Here is a 19,429-nt window from a genome sequence, read left to right as displayed (position 1 = left end):
AAGAATTATCCAAATCGGTTCATACACGACGAAGTTATCCCCGAACAAATATAAAAAAATATTCGAATTGAGAACCTCTCCTTTTTTGAAGTCGGTAAAAATAAAAAATATCGATGTTAAAATTAGAATTAAAATTACAATCAACAAATTATAATTAATAACTCATTGGTGCAAGTCCTGAGTTCGAACAGTCACATTTAAACGATTAGGGGCGTACTCACCTAGCAACTTTATAATGGTCGTAGTTACCTATTTGTAACCACTTATCACGTTGGTCTAACAGAGGTGGTGTGTTATGTGTAAGTACTTAGATCATCTTGCGATGGACGTAGTTACCTTATTTGTTAAATTTACCTACTTTGATGTGGTACCTAATTTAAATTGTCTAATGCGGCACAAGTTTTGGTTAGGTTGTTTATGTAGCTATATGTAGGTGCATATACATTTGTGTACATCGATACTCTGCTCTCTACACCACCCAGTATGGCCGAGCATACTCTCTTGTGTTTTTGTCGACAGCCGCGTGTGCGCGACACTTGTCGCCCTGCGGCCGCACTGCTAGTGATGTGCACGTGTCGATGTCGACATTATCGATATTTTATTATCATACAAACTTATGTAGGCACGTTAAGCCGTTGGTCCCGGCTGCATTAGCAGTCGTTAATAAGTAATAACCATCAATCCGCACTGGGCCCGCGTGATGGTTTAAGGCCCGATCTCCCTATCCATCCATAGGGAAGGCCCGTGCCCCAGCAGTTGGGACGTTAATGGGCTGATGATGATGATGATGATGACAAGCTTATGTACTAGAGTTACAGTCATGAAGAGTCACTAGTATGTGTACTTAGTTCGACTTGATAGATATTGATATTTATTGACATTTTGTCTAAGTTTGCAGTCGTGATGTTTTTGTATTGTTATTGTGTGTGGCGTAGCTTTAAAATAAATGATATCTCTTTTTCTATCAATCCGAAGTGAAGTAGTTAAGTGCTTACTTAGAGACAGTCTAGGATTTTATTCCTTATCTTTAATTATATTTATATTTTTTATCTTATATTTTTCTAACGAGCCTTTGCAGATTTGCTTCAGATAGTTAGATAACAATAACTGATTAATGTATTATACAAATTTACTCACTAAATTATTTTTGTAGATATGTTATTTCTTATTGTCTTTTTTTAATTATATAGGTATACATATATTAACATCTAAGTACATTACTTAAAATAACTTACTTTAGGCATTAAGATTACAAATAAGTAATTAAAACTATACTACTAAAACTAAATTAAAAAGCTCAATTAAAGATGCTCCCTTTTATCACCTCTCGACCGAATGTGCCCATCACGCTCGCAGCGTTGCCCCGTTGGATGGCGAAGGGCAATATGCTGCGCTAAGTAATGCCCGGACCGGGAGTCGCCACCTTGCTCCCTTAGCCGCTTAATCTCATACTTAATCTCATTGGTGCTAATTCCTGTAAATACCATCTAATTTTATTTTAAGTTATATCTGTCCTTTTCTTATCCGCCGAAAAGGAAAGGGACGGGTAATCGACAAGCATAAAATTTATGGAACACACGTCAATTTTAAGCACAAATCTAAACCAACCGTCTAAAAATTTTACGTCAGTCAATAACCCGACACATTAATTTACTCATTCTTCCTAAAATTAAGAGCTGTGAATCATCCGTCCCTTTCCTTTTCGACGGATACGAAAATGACGGATATAACCTAAAATAAAATTAGGTGGTGTCTGCAGGAATCGGGGCCATTGTCTGTTTTATTTCTGTTACTTACTAAATATAAAAAAAAAACGTAGGTAAACGTGGCGTATAAAATATAGAACGAAAAACTAAATGGTTAGCGTCCTAGGCTAAAGATTCTGATTATTAAATAAACACAGATTATTTTTCTATTTAAGTACTTATTTTATTTATGAAGTAAAAAAAAAACATAATAATAATTCCGTCATTTGATCATTTTTTCAAATATGTCAGTGTGCTGTTGCATACGAATTCCATAGTCGTATAGTGTATTGAAGACTAGCTTAATATCGATAATATAACGGTACATCCCTACCGGCACTTAGCCCGCTGCGTTTGACGTTTCATTCTGTGAACACCGCCTGCACTTGCTGCCGCCAAAAATGTTGTGATAATGGAGTGCCAGAGGCCCCTGTCTCATACATACATGCATAAGCCCACGGCTGTGATGTCTAATGGGGTGAGTAACAACATAGCATCATTCCTGTATCCAGTAGATAGGTCTGTATATAGCATAATTACATCCCCCTCAATCAACCGGAGGGGGTATAGAGTATACTCTATCACGCTGCTACAATATGTCACATCAAAGAATAATAGGCTCTGACTAATTCTGAAGGTGGTGGTCATTTCAACCCTATTGAAGCAGGCAATTTAAAATGTTTCCCTATGAAATTACTGCTATCACACTGATCACGACAGGTAATCATATTGCAAATGGTATCTAGGTGGTCAGTTGTATTATTAATGAAGGTGAAATGAAATGACTGACTGAACCACGGAATAGAAGAGAGGTAACGGCCTCTGGTTGAGCGTTGTGCTCGCGATCCGGAGGTCCCGGGTTCGAATCCCGGTGGGGACGAATTACAAAAATCACTTTGTAATCCTTAGTTTGGTTAGGACGTTACAGGCTGATCACCTGATTGTCCGAAAGTAAGATGATCCGTGCTTCGGAAGGCACGTTAGTCTATATACGTCTCACTGCTGCGTACAGGCTTTCCCTCAAGCAACCGTTCTATGGCGGAAGTCTAAAATAAAATTATAAATAAAGTGTAGTGTCTGTGTGGCAGCTCCGCCCCTCTAACCGATGACCACCTTATAGCAAACACCATGAATATTGGAGCTTGGGAACAGCCACGTGTTCTTGATGGTGTCCATGCAATACCTACTGGGTGGATCTGTCTGTCTATCTGTTATTTATTTATTTATTATTATGGACAACTTAGACCCCACCGGCGTGGTCGCTTCCCTCAATCAGCGTTTATCGCTATCAACACACTAGTGTCGATTATATTTTTCAAATATTTTTTTCCTCCCAGACGACGCTCTGAGCCGAGGTTCGCGCCCAACTGGGCACTCTCAGGCCTGTTGTCTTAAACGTTGTACCGGGTGAGAGCCTTCAGCGCTCCCCATTTGTCCGGCTAAGTAGTTAAAGCCATCTGCGGCAAATCTACAATAAGTCACGTCAAAAAAACAAAAACAGAAATACACAAACAATCGTGTGATCGTGTTTTGTTATTTTGAGACGGTTTTGTTTTGGTAACATAAACATCCGAGGATCACAATAAAGGTAGTCAGAGGCCCTCCGGACACTAGGATCCCATGACTTCGCTCCCATGGGATCCAAAAATAATTTTTTCGCCTCTTGGCTCCCATGGTATCCTCAGATAATTTTGTTTTCTTCTTGGCTCCCATGGAATCTAATACGAATTTTTATAATCCTCTTTGCTCCTATATAAACTTCAATGTGGCCTGCTTAGTCATTTAATATTTTCCTTATTAGCACTGGCCACTATGTGACAAGATATGACAATTCTCATAACAAATTACCTACGCGTTGTTGTGAAAGTGTAATGAGTACATACCTACGGTCCCATGGGAGCGGGATCATGGGATTTGACTCTCCGGACACTAGGATCCCATGACTACCATGGGAGCCAAGAGGCGAAAAAAATATTTTTGGATCCCATGGGAGAGGAGTCATGGTATCTGAGGATACCATGGGAGCCAAGAGGCGAAAAAATTATTTTTGGATCCCATGGGAGCGAAGTCATGGGATCCTAGTGTCCGGAGGGGTCAGAGGTACATCCATCGCAAGATGAAGTAAGTACCCACCTCACAGAGATTTCTGTTAGACCAACGTGATACATGAGCCGTGTCGCCGTCTATAATGATCGAGCCAACTGTGTTAGTGAAAACTGGACATAAGATAAATTAATAACTCATAGCAAGTGAAGTCATTGAATCGGAGGTTCAAATCCAGCGCAGGCCTATACCTATTATTTTCGAAATCGTTTTTCGAATTCAAGTTTGTATCATAAATGATTGTCACGTGGCCTTTCGGAGGTGTGTGACCTAACTTGTGTGGGGCTGGTTTTTCCTTCGCGGGTTGGAAGGTCACACAGGCAGTCACTTCTGTAAAAAACCGGACCTGTCAAATCTTCCCTGTGAAAACATGATAACGCTAGAAAGATGATGGTTAGTGCAAGTGAACTTTGAAGCCCAATAAAAAGTACAAACAGCCACAACCATAGTTATATTTCACGCTTGTTCTACAGCGCGCGTTACTTCATAATCGAACATCGCAGGGCGTAAATTTGCGCGTTGTAGAACGTAAACAGAGAATGTATGCGCCGACACGCGCCGCCGGTCATCGTGTACATAGCGCGGGCTAGGAGGCCAGCGGAGATGCGAGGACATATCTTCTTATCGTGTGGGTTTTCATAATTATAAAATTTATGTTTTTGTAGGTGTTTTGGTCTTTTACAGAAACGACATGTAACCAGGAGGTCTAAAGTGCAACCAGTTAATTTATTACTTTGCAAAAAAACTGATTGGTCTAGCAGCTTACCGTACATCTACAAATTAGAAAAAGAAAATGTTTTTCGGCAGTTTTAGATTTGTCTTTATTTAGTAACCAGAATTTCATAATTTATCTTTGACCTAGGAAACTACCCAATGGTTTCAAATCGCCCGCACTCGTAAAAATAAAAGACCGTAGTTTCGATCAACGACAGTGAACTATAACCGATAAATCACGAAAGTAAACATGGTATTAGAATGAATTTGTAACGAGCGTGGGAGTCGCAATGTGTTCACAGTAACGCGAAGGAAAGTGGGCTTTAACGTGACAGTTTGTGAATAAATTATTGAGCCTTCGTTGTGAAACAGGTCTTGAAGGGCTTCTGTTCTATTATTCTTTACTCGACTGGGAATAAGTGGGGAATAATGAACACATACAGTTAGTTGCTTATTTCAATAGTGCATGCTTAAAATAGGTACTCAATGAATAATAATACCTACGTACAGCGCAGTAACTCTACAGCCGTCAGTAGCCGTGGACACCCAGTTGGTAGAACGCTTGCCTTTCACTTCGAGGTCTCCGTTTCGAATCCAGCACAGGCCTAAACCAATGATTGTCGAATTTGTTTTCGAATTCATGCTTGGCTCATAAATGATTATCACGTGCTCAGCGGTGCAGGAAAACATCGTGAGGAAACTCATATTCCCGAGAAATGCATTTTCAGAGGTATGTGGCTTAACCTGTGTTGGGCTGGTTTTCCCTTCGCGGGTTGGAAGGTCAGACAGGCAGTCGCTTCTGTAAAAAGCCGTGTCAAATCTGCAGGTTAGGTAAGCGGACCCTGTGAAAAACGGATGAACGCTAGGGATATAATGAGGTAGGTATACAAACAGCTTATATCACATATGACATAACAAAAAAACAAACAACAATAAATCAAAATAACACAACATTTGCAGTGTCAACATTTGCAAGACAACGAATTAAAAAGTTAATTAATAATTTAAATAAGAACAAATATCTTTGATAGTAAGTAATTACCTATGTTACATAGAATGAATTTGATTTTGATAGATTCTTTACCGGACAAGACATGTGTGTAGATGTGTATAGATGAATATTAACATGAGGTTGTGTTGTTGCAGCCACCACAGCAGGCAAGGACCGGCGGTCTCCCGACCAGGAGGAGAGTCGCACGTCCCCCACCCCAGGACCCCCCAGCCCGCAGAATAACGGAACCACAGGTAACAAATTATTTTTATAACGTAACTATTATATATGTCACGGACAGCGCCATCTAGCGCACATTTTGTGAACCATTGAGTAAACGACGAACTCGATTTTTTATTTTCCTCTCCCGATTAATATTATCCATAAAACCAATTTCTACCAATTCTCATAAACTTTTCTTCAATATTCCAATTGGGGTAGTCAGAGGTACATTCATCGCAAGATGAACTTACCCTCCCACACATTCTTCAATTTGACATATATTATGCGGATATAAAAGTAGATAAGTGCCCAATGTCGACAAATGTCAAATAACAAAATTGCTTTTTAGATGAATTGCTTCAATGTGGCCTTTTAACTGTATCTACATTATGTAATGGCAATAAAATTATTGAGAATTGAGTATAATTGCAAGTATTTCTCCCTTAGCTCTGTCATCAACGGAGTCGCTCTCCCCCCCACTAGCAGAAGGCTCCCGCGCTGCGCCCGCGCTGCAGCGCCTGCGCAGGTTCTTGTCCGCGCTGCACCACTTCGCCGGCGACGTCGGCGCCGATTCCGGCGAGCGAGTGCGGCAGCTTATTCATAATCTTGTTGTAAGTATAATGCACTTACTAGTAATCTCCATTTGTATTTGTTTATTGGCATTCTGTATTTATACCGTTTCGTTTTGGTAAATAAGCTTGAAAAAAAAAATATAATTAAATAAATAAAAATAGTTTTCGGACAGTATACAAACAGACAGTATACAATATACAAACGACTTATAAACTAGTGTTAGTAAGACATTATTCGGGCGATCATAAAAACAAACTTATAAAGTGTGAAGCTCCATCCACCTTTTTAGAAGGGGGGGAGTCCTACCTATCACATAACGTCTTCAGGATACTGTTGGGGCTGGCTCGAGTAAGCGTGAGAAGCGACGCACCACGTTTCCGCATGATCGCTGCAAAACCATCTTTGTGTGCCTCAGCGAACATACCAGAGGCGCTGCAATATCGCGGCAACCTCAACAATATCCTGAAAGCGTTATTATACTGGACAGGATATCACCATCATCAGCCAATTAACGTCCCCACTGTTGAAAAGGACGAATGGAATGTATGTACATAGAGTACTTATATATACGTAGTAGGCACAGATTATAAAAGGTATGTCGTGAACAGCTGTTCTCTAACACATTTGTTTCCTTCAGGCTGGCACGCTAAACATCGAGGAGTTCCAGACAGGTGTTCAGGAGAGCACTAACTACCCGCTACGGGCTTCAGTACCAGGGTTCCTGCGCGCCCTGTTACCGCTAGCACAGCGTGATCTACACGCTAGAGCACGTAGGGCTAAACAGGTTGGTTGTATAGGTACCTACTAGTGATGTTCCGAATATCCGTATCCGTATCCGTATCCGTATCCGCGGATATCCGAGATAAAAGAAAAATCCGTATCCGTATCCGTGTCCGTTACTTTTCACACGGATCTTTTACGGATCTTTTTCAGGTGATTAAGTAGAATTATTAAATAAAAAACTATAAAATTCCATTCGGATTGTTTTTATTTCTTAAAATCAAATATTTGGCACCTTTATATTGCAAACATTTAGGTAGATACATAGATAAAATATCACTTTTATAACAATGAAATAACTAAAACTTTAATCTTTTTTTGTAAGAAAATAAAGATCCGTATCCGTATCCGTGGATCTTTACACTAAATATCCGTATTCAGATCCGTATCCGCGGATATACATTTTTAACGATCCGGCACATCACTAGTACCTACCTAAGGCTGCTTTTCCACCAGAGTTGTGCGAGGTAGCTAAGCGGTGTGCGAAGAAAATATCCACCAATAGAGTCACTTCATTTTCCTAGCCTCGCTCAGCTCAGCTCTGGTGGAAAGGGGTTTAGCGAAGCGAGGTCATTCTACACACAAAACAAGCGAGAAATGTGTGCGAAGGATCGCCTATTTGCGCATTTTGACAGCTCGGCTACACTTCATCGCATCGTTCGAAACATTTACCTCGCACAGCTCTGGTGGAAACCCCTACACATTTCCACAGCATAGCTGCACATCCTCATACGACACTTACTCGCACAGCTCTGGTGGAAAAGCAGCCTTAGGGTGCCTTCCCAGAGATGTTTCTATGCTACGATGCTACGGATGCGTTTGATATCCACCAATCATATTCATTGGTGCACATAGCATAGCACCGGTGGAAACGGACTCAACTAAGATATGTTTTTTATATGGAAGGATGCGTGCTATAGATGTGTGCTATGGATGCGTGTTATGGATGCGTGCTATGGATGCGTGTTATGGATGCGTGCTATGGATGCGTGCTATGGATGCGTCTTATGGATGCGTGTTATGGATGCGTGCTATGGATGCGTGCTATGGATGCGTACTTTAGCTATGTTCCGAGCAGAGTACGGTCACGAGCATTAATTATGTATACACTTTGGTACCATGTCACATTAACTTTTTTGACAAATTGAACTGTAAGTCTCACTAAATGTCAAATATGTTAGTGCGACAGAGTCCTAAAGTGGGTACATTATGTTGCCCATGACTGTACCTACAATATGCCCGCGTTTTTCGCTGAAAGTAGACATGCCATCGTTTACTATATACTATCGATACGTAGCATAGCTCGTAGCACAGCTACCTTGCGGAGGCGCATCTTCGCAGCGCGTCTTCTTCCCACAGCTACATAGCTTAGTATTGGTGGAAAGGGTCACATAGTTTCGCAGCGCAACTTATACATCTTCGCAGCATAGCTTCATAACCTCGGAAAGCCGAGATTTCCAGACACAATAGTTAAACAATGGGGTTTGGATTTTAAAAGGACATTCGTTCTTACGACTATAGCACATCTCTGGTGAAAAGGCACCCTTACGCCGGCGAACACACACCATTCCTGGTTTAAGCGATGCTATGCGTCAAAACTGTATACTCAATGTTTAATTAAGTAAATAAATAAATAAAAAAAACGGAAAGAAACATGAAAACAGTCAAAACAAAAGCCAATCAAAACAAAACACACTCACAGTACCAAAGTAGGCACTTTCCAGGTTACATTCACCAAAAAATATATAAATGGCGTTATACAGAGTTACCTTCGTTTAACCTTCTAATTCCATCTATCGTATCTTTGTTTTTGGGTATAAATATAGACCCTTGTTATTACACCCAGGCACAACACATCTTCCACTCATAATTATTTTGATCATAATAAAGAGAAGCAGTAAAAGACAAGAGCGTGGCTCTTAAATTAGTGATGAAAGAGAAGCAATATAGGTAGCAACATAATTCTATACCGTAATCTGATTCAAATGATTGATTGATTGATTGATTGAAATATTAAGCAACAATTATTTTTACAAATGCCTTTTGAGGTCCGCGCCCGCTACGAATTGGTGCGGGACGGATTAGTATTATAATACAATACAATACATCATCACATCATCACCACACCATTAAGTCCCCACTGCTGGGGCACGGGCCTTCCCTATGGATGGATAGGGAGATCGAGCCTTAAGCCATCATGCGGGCCCAGTACGGATTGGTGGTTATTAACGACTGCTAATGCAGCCGAGACCAACGGCTTAACGTGCCTTCCGAAGCACGGAGCTCGATATGAAAACTTTTTTTTGTGGTCACCCATCCTATGACCGGACAATCGCAGACCGAGCGCGTTTACCGAGCTCCTAAAAAAATACATTAGGTATTATAATTAGATTGGTAGTACAACAGGCGGCCTTATTGCTAAGGTAGCAATCTTTTCGAGGCAACCTTTAGGTGCAGGAAATGAATTGAATAAAAAGTGTAGCGGCATAGACAGTGCAAAATAAAAGTATTATTTATTCTATGATAACGTTACGTTCATAACCTCTCAACTCTCCCCCTCAGACCCCGATCCAGTACATCAGGTGTCACGAGCATCTGGTCCTGGAGTCAGGAGGCGACGGTGGCGACATTTTTGCAGCCCAGCCCAATACTGGAGACCAGCCCGGTGCCAAGAGGCGAGCCAGTGATCCGTGAGTACCTACTCAGTTCAATTTGACGTGTGTTTAATGTTGTGCGTGTATGAAACGATTGATGAATGTGGACGATTTTACTTACTTAAGTAAATAGTAACCCTGACACCAGGATTGATGACGTCGGTCAATGACCTCACAACCTACACGAGAGAAAAGCGTATAAGTATTTGTAGATACAAATTAGCGCGGACAAAATTGGAGCACTAAAGGAATCATTTTTTTTATTTATTTATACATAAAACCATCATCATCATCATCAGCCCATTAACGTCCCCACTGCTGGGGCACGGGCCTTCCCTATGGATGGATAGGGAGATCGGACCTTAAACCATCACGCGGGCCCAGTGCGGATTGATGGTTATTAACGACTGCTAATGCAGCCGGGACCAACGGCTTAACGTGCCTTCCTAAGCACGGAGGAGCTCGAGATGAAAACTTTTTTTTTTGTGGTCACCCATCCTATGACCGGCCTTTGCGAAAGTTGCTTAACTTCAACAATCGCAGACCGAGCGCGTTAACCACAGCGCCACCGAGCTCCTCATAAACCATATTTTAACCAATTCGTTAAAAGGCTCAACATTATTACATTTCTGTACTTAAATTACGTTAAATGAATCCATAATAATAATTATTACTTATATTCAAATTAAAAAAAATATCTTTATTCAGTAGGTAACATAGTTAAACTTTGAATCGTCAATTTTTACATAACGAGCGTCTCATCCGCCTAAAACTACTGCAGCTTCTCATAACTTGTATAGCCGGGGAAAAGCCTCGGCGCGGGGCCCTAGACGTTCTTTTTAAAAAAAAAATAAAAACATAAAATATTTTTATACAATTGAGTAATTTAGCTGCCTAATATCAGTTCTTAGACAGTTAATCCCACGCATTCATATCTTCTAAATAATACAAAATTATTATACAATCATAGTATACAAAATTTATCCTCTTTTATTTTCTGTTACTTGTGAAGGTTTTCGAGTTTATTCAATACAAAGAAAAATACAAATCTTTCCTCTTTATAATATTAGTATACAGATTTACCCAAACTACTTACTTGTTCTATTTTTTACAATATTCGACTATCTGATGTAAAAAAGTATGTCACCTGAATTGAAAAGGCCTAATTCATAATAATAATAAAAATTATAAACGCCTACCAAAAAAATCATAGCAATTGCCACTAATGAAAAACTTCCCGTATACCTCATACAGGCGCGTCAGACCACTCATCTCTGGAAGGGTAAAAGACACGTTCTTCAAAACCCATTTGCCAAAAATCAGGAGCACACTCTATCAATACCCGTCGGCACAGGCAACTGGCGACGACAGGTAATTTGTCCCTCCCCGCGCGCCCCCCGCCTGTCACACGCACTCGGTTTGAGGACTTTTTGTGGTCAGCCTTTGATGTGCTCGAGGATTGCGCGTGTAATTGCAAATTCCGATATTAGTCTGGCGCCTGCTGAGAAAATATAGCAATCGATTTTGACTTTCCTGTTGATTTTTCTTTTGCGTTATTGGCAGGCGCTTTGTAAGTATTTTTTATATCGAAGCTTTTAACGCGTTGGAATAAAATACAACTTTGATTGACTTTACATTCTGTTAGATTTTGCAAAAATGTTTGTACAGACTGCTTTATATTTTCATACCATTAAAATTAAAGTCACATCGGACATGTACAAGCGTAATTGCTATCAACATTTATCTAGGCGTCAGCACAATCGCATGGTGATCGCGTGTGAATCAATAAAAACGAACGGGTTTTGTTTACGATGCTGTAATAGGCTAACAGAGAACCGCATGATCGGGCCCTGTTTAGCTCTGAATTATTATTATTGGTCCATTTGGCAGCGTGATCGCGCTTTAAATTCCGGTCGCCATTCGTTAGATCCGCATGCGTGAAAATATGACGCTCCTAAATTGCTAGGACACGCGGGATAGGCGCCAAACTGCATCCTCGCCGGATTTGGCAAAATTCACACTGGGGAAATCGTAACTTATGACATACGACCATTTTATTCACACAACGGGCTGTTCACCTGTTACCATGTTCGTCATATCTTAGGACTCCAAAGCAGCTGTAAATCTCGATTGTTTTACCTACGAGTAAACCGTTACAATTTATTCATTAGATAAATATAATTTTATTCGTTAGCTGTTTATGTTTCATCTAGAAAGCTGAAACAGTAACAAGTTGCTTGTAAAGTGGATATAACATGAAATTGATGTTTACCAGGTATTCAAAAAAACAAAAAGTTTTATAATAAAAATCTGTACTTGTGCTGTAATTATGAATAACTCTAGAGAAATCGTTAAAGTACGTATTTAACCGTAATGATTCACAGCGCCTGTTGGCCCGGTGGTAGCAATTATCGCGATTTGAACTTTGCTCGCGTTAAGTTAGCAGGCGCTACGGTAATAGGAGCGGCATCTGTCGCCGATAGGTTTCTAGCAACTATTTTTAATGCGTTCCATGTGTACGAATAATAAAATGTTCCAAGCTAAATTATACGACGCCGTAGCAGATGGTTTGAAATATTTTCACTTTAGTTTTCGTTATTTATATTGGTCGAGTTGTGCTTTTATTAAAACTGAATAGCTGAATAATAATTGGTAACTTATAATGTTTATGGTTCGCAATTACTTAATTAAACTTATCCTTTTATCTTGGACGTAGAATTTGCAGTGGATTGGATACAGTAATTTGTCAAGAGAAAATCAAATTAGGATCTTAGTTAGTGGAATTGCGTAGTCTTTGCCTACCCCTATGGGAAATAGGCGCGATCGTATGTATGTAAACCCGTTCTCTGTGGGACTCACCCATGATCTGTTCGAAACAGAACAATATGTTGCTTTAGAAAACAGACATTGAACAGTTAAAACGATAAAGTAGAAATTGTTTGTGATTTTGAAGTTTCCATTAGATCACGGAGACAGAACGAATTGAACTTTTCTGGAAAAACTATATTATTCTTACAATTTTATGAAACTTGAATGTTTTACCAACCTGTGTGTTTACTTACTTAATACAAAACGATAGCCTCCAATGAATTAAAACTCCCATGTAAACCGTTAGTTGTGAACTTAGCAACACATGTCGTTGGCACTGCAGCAGGCATTAAACTAACGCCTGCTTGTTTAGTCACAGCAATTAGTTAGCAATCAAACTTGTGATTGTTCGCACTAATTGCTAGTAGTAAACTCGCAGGCGTTTGATTAATTTTAATTGTTATGCCTTCTATTGTAAGTTTTGTGTAGCAGGCGAGTTGTCTGTGAGTTATTGATGGTATTTATGTTTAGTATGATTAAAGACCGCAATCTGGGGTAGGCAGATCTACAAGTAGTTAAAAGATATCTTGCCGCCGCTCTTCCTTATGATAAAGGAGGACCAGACAAAACTTGTCACTATAATAGTTATTAAAGACTTTGATAAGAGTGGAAGAAACCTATTAGTCACTATAGTTGCCTGGAAGAAATTGCTATATAGCAATAAGGCAGTTTATTGTACTTCTTCTGTCTTACTTGTATTGTTGTTCTTTCTTGTGTGATTGTGCAATAAAGATTAGGCATACAACGAAGCAATAATAGAAATACGAAAAAATGTCTGTTTGTCCTTTTCACGCTTAATCTGCTGGACCGATTAAGATGAAATTTGGTGTGGAGATAGCTTGAGAACTAGGGAAGAACATGAGACAATTTTTATCCCGGATATCGCTCCCTAAGGGATGAAAGACGACGAAGTCCATGCGGACATTGTCGAGGGCGGAAGCTTGTAAATCAATAAATTCTGCGTATTATTTATTCCCTTTATGTTCATAGTGAGTTTTCTGTTGTGTAAAGTTTGATAATGGAATAAAAGATGACTTCGATAGCAGGTTAACAAAACTTGCTTAACTTTTGCGAACAGAACAATAGAGGCAAGGACAATGCACAACTTGAAATAAATATAGCGGTGAAATCGATAAGATTCAGCGGATAGGTTGAACACTTTCCCTAAGTACGGGTTTAAAAAATAGTTTAAAAATAGCTAAGGTGTCATCTTTATGATAAATTTACATGTACGGTCACGAGCATTAATATGTGTACACTTTGGTGCCATGTCACATTAACTTTTTTGACAAATTGAACTGTAAGTCTCACTAAATGTCGAATATGTTAGTGCGACGGAGTCCTAAAGTGGGTACATTATATGACTGTACCTGTAGACTTATCGGTGTAAGTAATATTAGTGCTCGATATTCCAAATAGATGGCACCAGTGCGGTCGAAAAAAAAAAACGAAAGATCGAACTTAAATCTAATTTCGCATGGACAGGAAGGACCCGTTGGTGTAATGGCATAGAATAAGAAATAATACTACGTATAGAACGGCAACTCTCTGCTCCCCACCAGCGTGAGTTAGGTATATTTAAAACTAGCTTTTGCCCGCGACTTCGTCCGCGTGGCGTGTTATAAAAGAGAACTATTTCTCATACAAAAGGATTTTCCCGCTAATTCCCGTTCCCGTGGGAATTTCGGGAATTCCTTTCTTAGTGCACCTCTACGGTACCTAAGCTACGTCCCATCCAAATTTCAAGTGCCTACGTTTAGCCGTTTAGGCTGTGCGTTGATATGTCAATCAGTCTCAGTCAGTCAGTTTCTCCTTTTATATATTTAGATTGTTTTTAATAACTAATATAATTAGATTGCTAATATATTTAGATTGCTTAGCTATTTTTAATTATTTTGAAGCCAGGAAAAGTTAATGCAGACCTGCTTAGGCCTGTTTACAGCTGAACCGAATAAAATATTAGCCAAAACCGCGGCTCATCGCTTGCACCACACACCATCTAATGGAGTTTCGCCAATCGAAGGCTTTGTTGTCCACGCCTCTGTGCCACTGATCTATAACGGGGCGGGCAGACGCGTGATTTGTGGAATACCACCTTTATTACTACGAGAACAATACTAAAAGGAATTGCATGGAATTATGCAGAATTTACTTGTAAACTTAGAGTATTTATTTTTTGACGAGACGGTTTTTACCGCATCAACTACTTGGCCGGACAAATAGGGAGCGCTTAGGGCTCTCACCCCGGTACAGAATCCTTATCACAGGAACGCTAAAAACCTTAGTATAATCAGCTATTTATCATAAAAATACTTTTGCATGCAGTATCTTACGAAAAGTAATGTTTGCAATGCAACCTATCATACATAAATATACATTGGCCCCGATTCCTGCAGACACCTCCTAATTTTATTTTAAGTTATACCTGTCACCCGCCGAAAAGGAAAGGGACGGATGATTGACAGCTCTTAATTTTAGGAAGAATGAGTAAATTAATGAATAACCCGGGCGAATTAAAAGGTATCTCGGTGTATGCAAACCGTTTGACGTGTGCTGTCAACTTAATACTGTCGGTTTATTGGCCAATGTAAAATTTTTAGACGGTTATTTTAGATTTGTGCTTAAAATTGACGTGTGTTTCATAAAATTTATGCTTGTCGATTACTCGCCCCTTTCCTTTTCGGCGGATAAGAAAATGACAGATATAACTTAAAATAAAATTAGATGGTATTTAAGTACAGGAATTAGCACCATTGCCAGTAAAGTGACTATGAGAATTTGAGAAGCATTTGTAGTTATCTGTTTGCAGGAGTAGTAGTAAAAGAGAGTGGGGTTAAACCGGCGACAGCGGTTCTCATACAAAATGCGCGTTAGGGCCTTTCCAAACTCTTTCTTCTATTCTGTGGTTACATACACACAAATGTGTAATAATACTATTAATGATCTTTTTAACAGGTTAGTGTGATATGGGCATGTGTTAAGGAGGGATGAAAGGCTCATTACGAGGAAAATGGGTATGAAAGTGTGTGGTATATCTATGTTTTTACTTTTGGTTTTATCTCATGTCAAAATATGATTGCCATTGAAATATGATTGGCCTGGTGAGAACGGATGATGGTGAGACCTGCAAGAGGCACGTCGACCAGATGCTGCAGACCTCAGTAACAACCAATAGTAGCTAACTACAAGATTTAGGGGGGAGACCCTGGTATATCTATGTATTACTTATGGTTTTATGTCATGTCAAAATATGATTGATAAAAATGCAAATGCCGTTTTATTGAATTTATTACAATGTGGATGGTTATAGAGGTAGGGGACGACCCAAGAAAATGTGAATGTGTAGAGAAGGATATTTGAGTACTGAGAATAAATAGAAATGTTTTATTGCGATCATTCATATGTTCGTACATATTGTGGTGTTATAAAAATACAGAAGTAAAATTGTATCAACGTGGACCCGGTAAGGGCACTGCAACTGGTAGAGAGGACAACATACTTAATTACGTATTAGACAGTGATACAATTTATGTTTATCATACTATATTTTAACAATATAAATACACACAGACACAACACGGACACACACACACACACACACACACACACACACACACACACACACACAGATAGAGAGAGAGAGAGAGAGAGAGACGAACAGACAGAGACAAGTACGGACAGAGAGAGAGAAGAAATGTTGTGGCGACCCGACATAGAGTGAGATAAGGACAGGAGAATGATAATGACCAATAATGTTCTTTTTGCCCCAGGTTCTACGACAGTCCCCAAACGAACGGCTCCCACGAGGAGTACCCACCACACCCGAAGCGGCCCAGTCTGTGGAACCCCTCACCCTTCCTCTACCCGTTGCCTAGCAACGCCAGTCTCTTCGACTACCCGCAGTACCACGGCTATCACCCGCCGCCGGAGCCGCCCTTTGAGAGGCGAGACGGTGAGTATTGCTACTTTTATACAGGGTGTTAGTGACCTCGTAAAGAATACTAATGGGGATGATTCAGACCATGATTCTGAGTTAATATCAAGTGGAATTTTCCGTCGCAAAATTCATTACTTTTTCAGTTTTTTAATTATTTTCAATTCTATACTTTTGCGATGAAAAATTCCACTTGATATTAACTCAGAATAATAAGCTGAATCATCCCTCTCAGTATTCGTTACGATGTCACTTACACCTCCTTGCAAGTACATACAGATAGCCATACAAGTAGGTATGGGTTTTAGTGACACCATAAAGAATACTGAGGCGGATGATTCAGACTATGATTATGAGTTGATATCAAGTGGAATTTTTCATCGCAAAAGTATAGAATTGAAAATAATTAAAAAAATACCTGTCGAAAATTCATAAAATTTTAGTTTATTTTCCGTTCCATACTTTTGCGATGGAAAATTCCACTTGATATCAACTCAGAATCATAGTCTGAATCGTCCCTCAAAGTTTTCGTTACGATGTCACTTACACCCTTTATACCCATTTCATGTAGCACATGAGAACTTGTCATCGGCAAGATGAGACAGGTATATATTTTCGCACGCGAGTTGAAGGCGAACGACTCAAAAATAAGGCCCTGGGTCCTTCCGAATCCTACACGGTTACCTTCCTCAGGAGGGATCTCAGTGCGCGACGTGTCCTCAATGAACGCCTCCTTCTCCGAGCCGCGGCTGCCCGCGCCTGGAGGGCTGCTGAAGAGCGATGATGAATGGAAGAACATTAACACCATGCTGAACTGTATTCTCAGTATGGTGGAGAAGACTAAGCGAGCACTCGCTATACTGCAGCAGAGGGGTGAGTCGCCTTCTTTCTTCACTGTGGTCCTGTCTTCTGCGTGTGGGTTACTTTGGTGTCAGGGTCATTAATGAGCCGCCAAACGCCCCTGTCATGGCTCATATAACGACTACTTACTTACATCAGTAATAGTAGGTCCTGTGATACACCAGCTTGCTTCTAAAACGCGGAACACCCGCCGCTCTAACCCCGGTACCAGACTTCGACCATTACAGACTGCGATAAGGTTCACCATTTGTCACGTTGGTCAAGCTCGGTGAGTTTGGTATTTAGTTCATCTTGTGATGGATGTAAGTACCCTAATTATATAGTCGTGAAGTTATGGTTTATGTAGGTAAACAAATAATACTCTCGATCAGCGTGCAAACTTAAGCGGCGGGAAGTTGCATGCGCGCCACGCGATTTTGTCTACACCGATATAGCGAAAACCGTGGAGCGCAGGCTTAATCTATTAGAGTTTTGCTTAATTCTGACATGTGCTCACAGGTGTAGAGCCAACAGAGAGCACGGACATAAAGCGCGTGGCGTCAGAGATCATGGCGGCGGCGGTGCGGCAGACGGAGGAGCGCGTGGCTGAAGTGCGCAGGCGCGCCGAGGACGCCGTCAACCAGGTCGGTAAGACGCTGATTATACTACTTAACCCTAACGTGATTATGAAACTTGAGAATCAACGAGACTACTTCGTGAATGGTATATCATCTGGCAACATTTTATCAGATGTTTCCGCGCCTTTTGGTGAAATATTTGATCGGTATTCACACGGGTTATTATACAGTACCTACTGCGATAGACTGATTACAAACTAGGCTAGGTGCACCAGCCAGATGTAAGGATATGGTGCGCCAACCAGGAGCAATTTATCTAAAAAAGCAATATTGCAATTTGACATTTACGCATATAAAAGTAAGTGCGCAATTTCAACAAATGTCAAATCGTAACATTGCTTTTGTGGGTGAATTGCTTCAATGTGGCCTGTTTGACCCTATCGATATAATGGCCACGAAAAGGTGTGTACTTCGTATCTCAAGCCAACTTTCCCAACCGTGCTCTAGACGTCAAAATATAGTCAATAGATCTGGTTTGGCCTGGTGTTCCTCAAAAATCATAATTATATTATTCATTCCCCACCAGGTCAAACGGCAAGCCCTCCTGGAGCTGCAGCGGGCGGTCGGCGCTGCGGAGTCCAAAGCTCTGGAGGTGGAACGCGGAAAGTTGAGACACAGCCCCCCTCCGGGGCGAGACCTCAGCCCTAACGCCGCCGGCCAGCAGAACGTAAGTCAAATATTTAGAAGCTACTTACTTACTTGGCCGGAAAACTAGTTACCTACCTAGTTAACTCGTCGAGTCTAGGCCTGGCTGTCTAGAGAGCGCAACTTGTCGACTACTTCAAGAATCAGCTTTCAGTTAACAGTGCAATGAAACAATATCACGAAGCTTACTCCATCCAAAGTTGAAGACACCCTTGCCTTGAATCTTGAACCTTATAAACAAGCAGATGGGTTTGACTGCAGGCACGGACCAAAGCATTAAAAACGAAATTCAAGACATTCTACTGTCCTTCAAGCAATCATTCCGGCCAACTAGTTAATGCCATTTGCGGCAAATCTACATTAAGTCACGTCAAAAAAAACAAACTGATCGGTCTGGTTTTCTGGTTGAACAAGCAGATTGGGAATTTAAAAGCGAGGTACATTTTGACTCTTAGTAGAAGTTCTTTTGTGTTTATGTCCAGTGCTGCTGGAATTGCGGTCGCAAGGCGCAAGAGACGTGCTCAGGATGCAACGCGGCGCGGTACTGCGGCGCCTTCTGCCAGCACAAGGACTGGGAAAACCATCATCAGGTAATTATCAAAGCCATAAGCAGACTTACGTTGGTTTAACAGAAATCTCGATGAGGTGTGGGAACTTAGTTCATCTTGCAATGGATATATAGTCAATATATTATGTTGTAAGCAGGCTTTGCTGAATACAGG

The 19,429-nt window shown here is 40.5% G+C and overlaps 1 protein-coding gene across 2 annotated transcripts in view; it reads left to right on the top strand.

Moving 5' to 3' along the window:
- LOC126376553 (protein CBFA2T3) overlaps positions 1–19,429 on the top strand; it is an 83,283-nt gene that overhangs the window by 60,252 nt on the left and 3,602 nt on the right. Inside the window, exons 3-11 of one of the 2 annotated variants that reach the window (XM_050024025.1) lie at positions 5,709–5,807; positions 6,223–6,386; positions 6,986–7,132; positions 9,691–9,818; positions 16,421–16,602; positions 17,290–17,457; positions 17,944–18,068; positions 18,589–18,729; positions 19,190–19,297. In XM_050024025.1, coding sequence (XP_049879982.1) covers positions 5,709–5,807; positions 6,223–6,386; positions 6,986–7,132; positions 9,691–9,818; positions 16,421–16,602; positions 17,290–17,457; positions 17,944–18,068; positions 18,589–18,729; positions 19,190–19,297 — 1,262 coding nt within the window. Of the gene's footprint in view, positions 1–5,708; positions 5,808–6,222; positions 6,387–6,985; positions 7,133–9,690; positions 9,819–16,420; positions 16,603–17,277; positions 17,458–17,943; positions 18,069–18,588; positions 18,730–19,189; positions 19,298–19,429 lie in introns of both variants that reach the window. The other variant, XM_050024024.1, reaches the window with a different exon arrangement.

The sequence above is a fragment of the Pectinophora gossypiella genome, chromosome 21, assembly GCF_024362695.1.
Source record: "Pectinophora gossypiella chromosome 21, ilPecGoss1.1, whole genome shotgun sequence".
Lineage (NCBI taxonomy): Eukaryota > Metazoa > Arthropoda > Insecta > Lepidoptera > Gelechiidae > Pectinophora > Pectinophora gossypiella.
The sequence above is the reverse complement of the archived record's forward strand: the minus strand, read 5'-3'. Positions and strand labels throughout refer to the sequence as shown.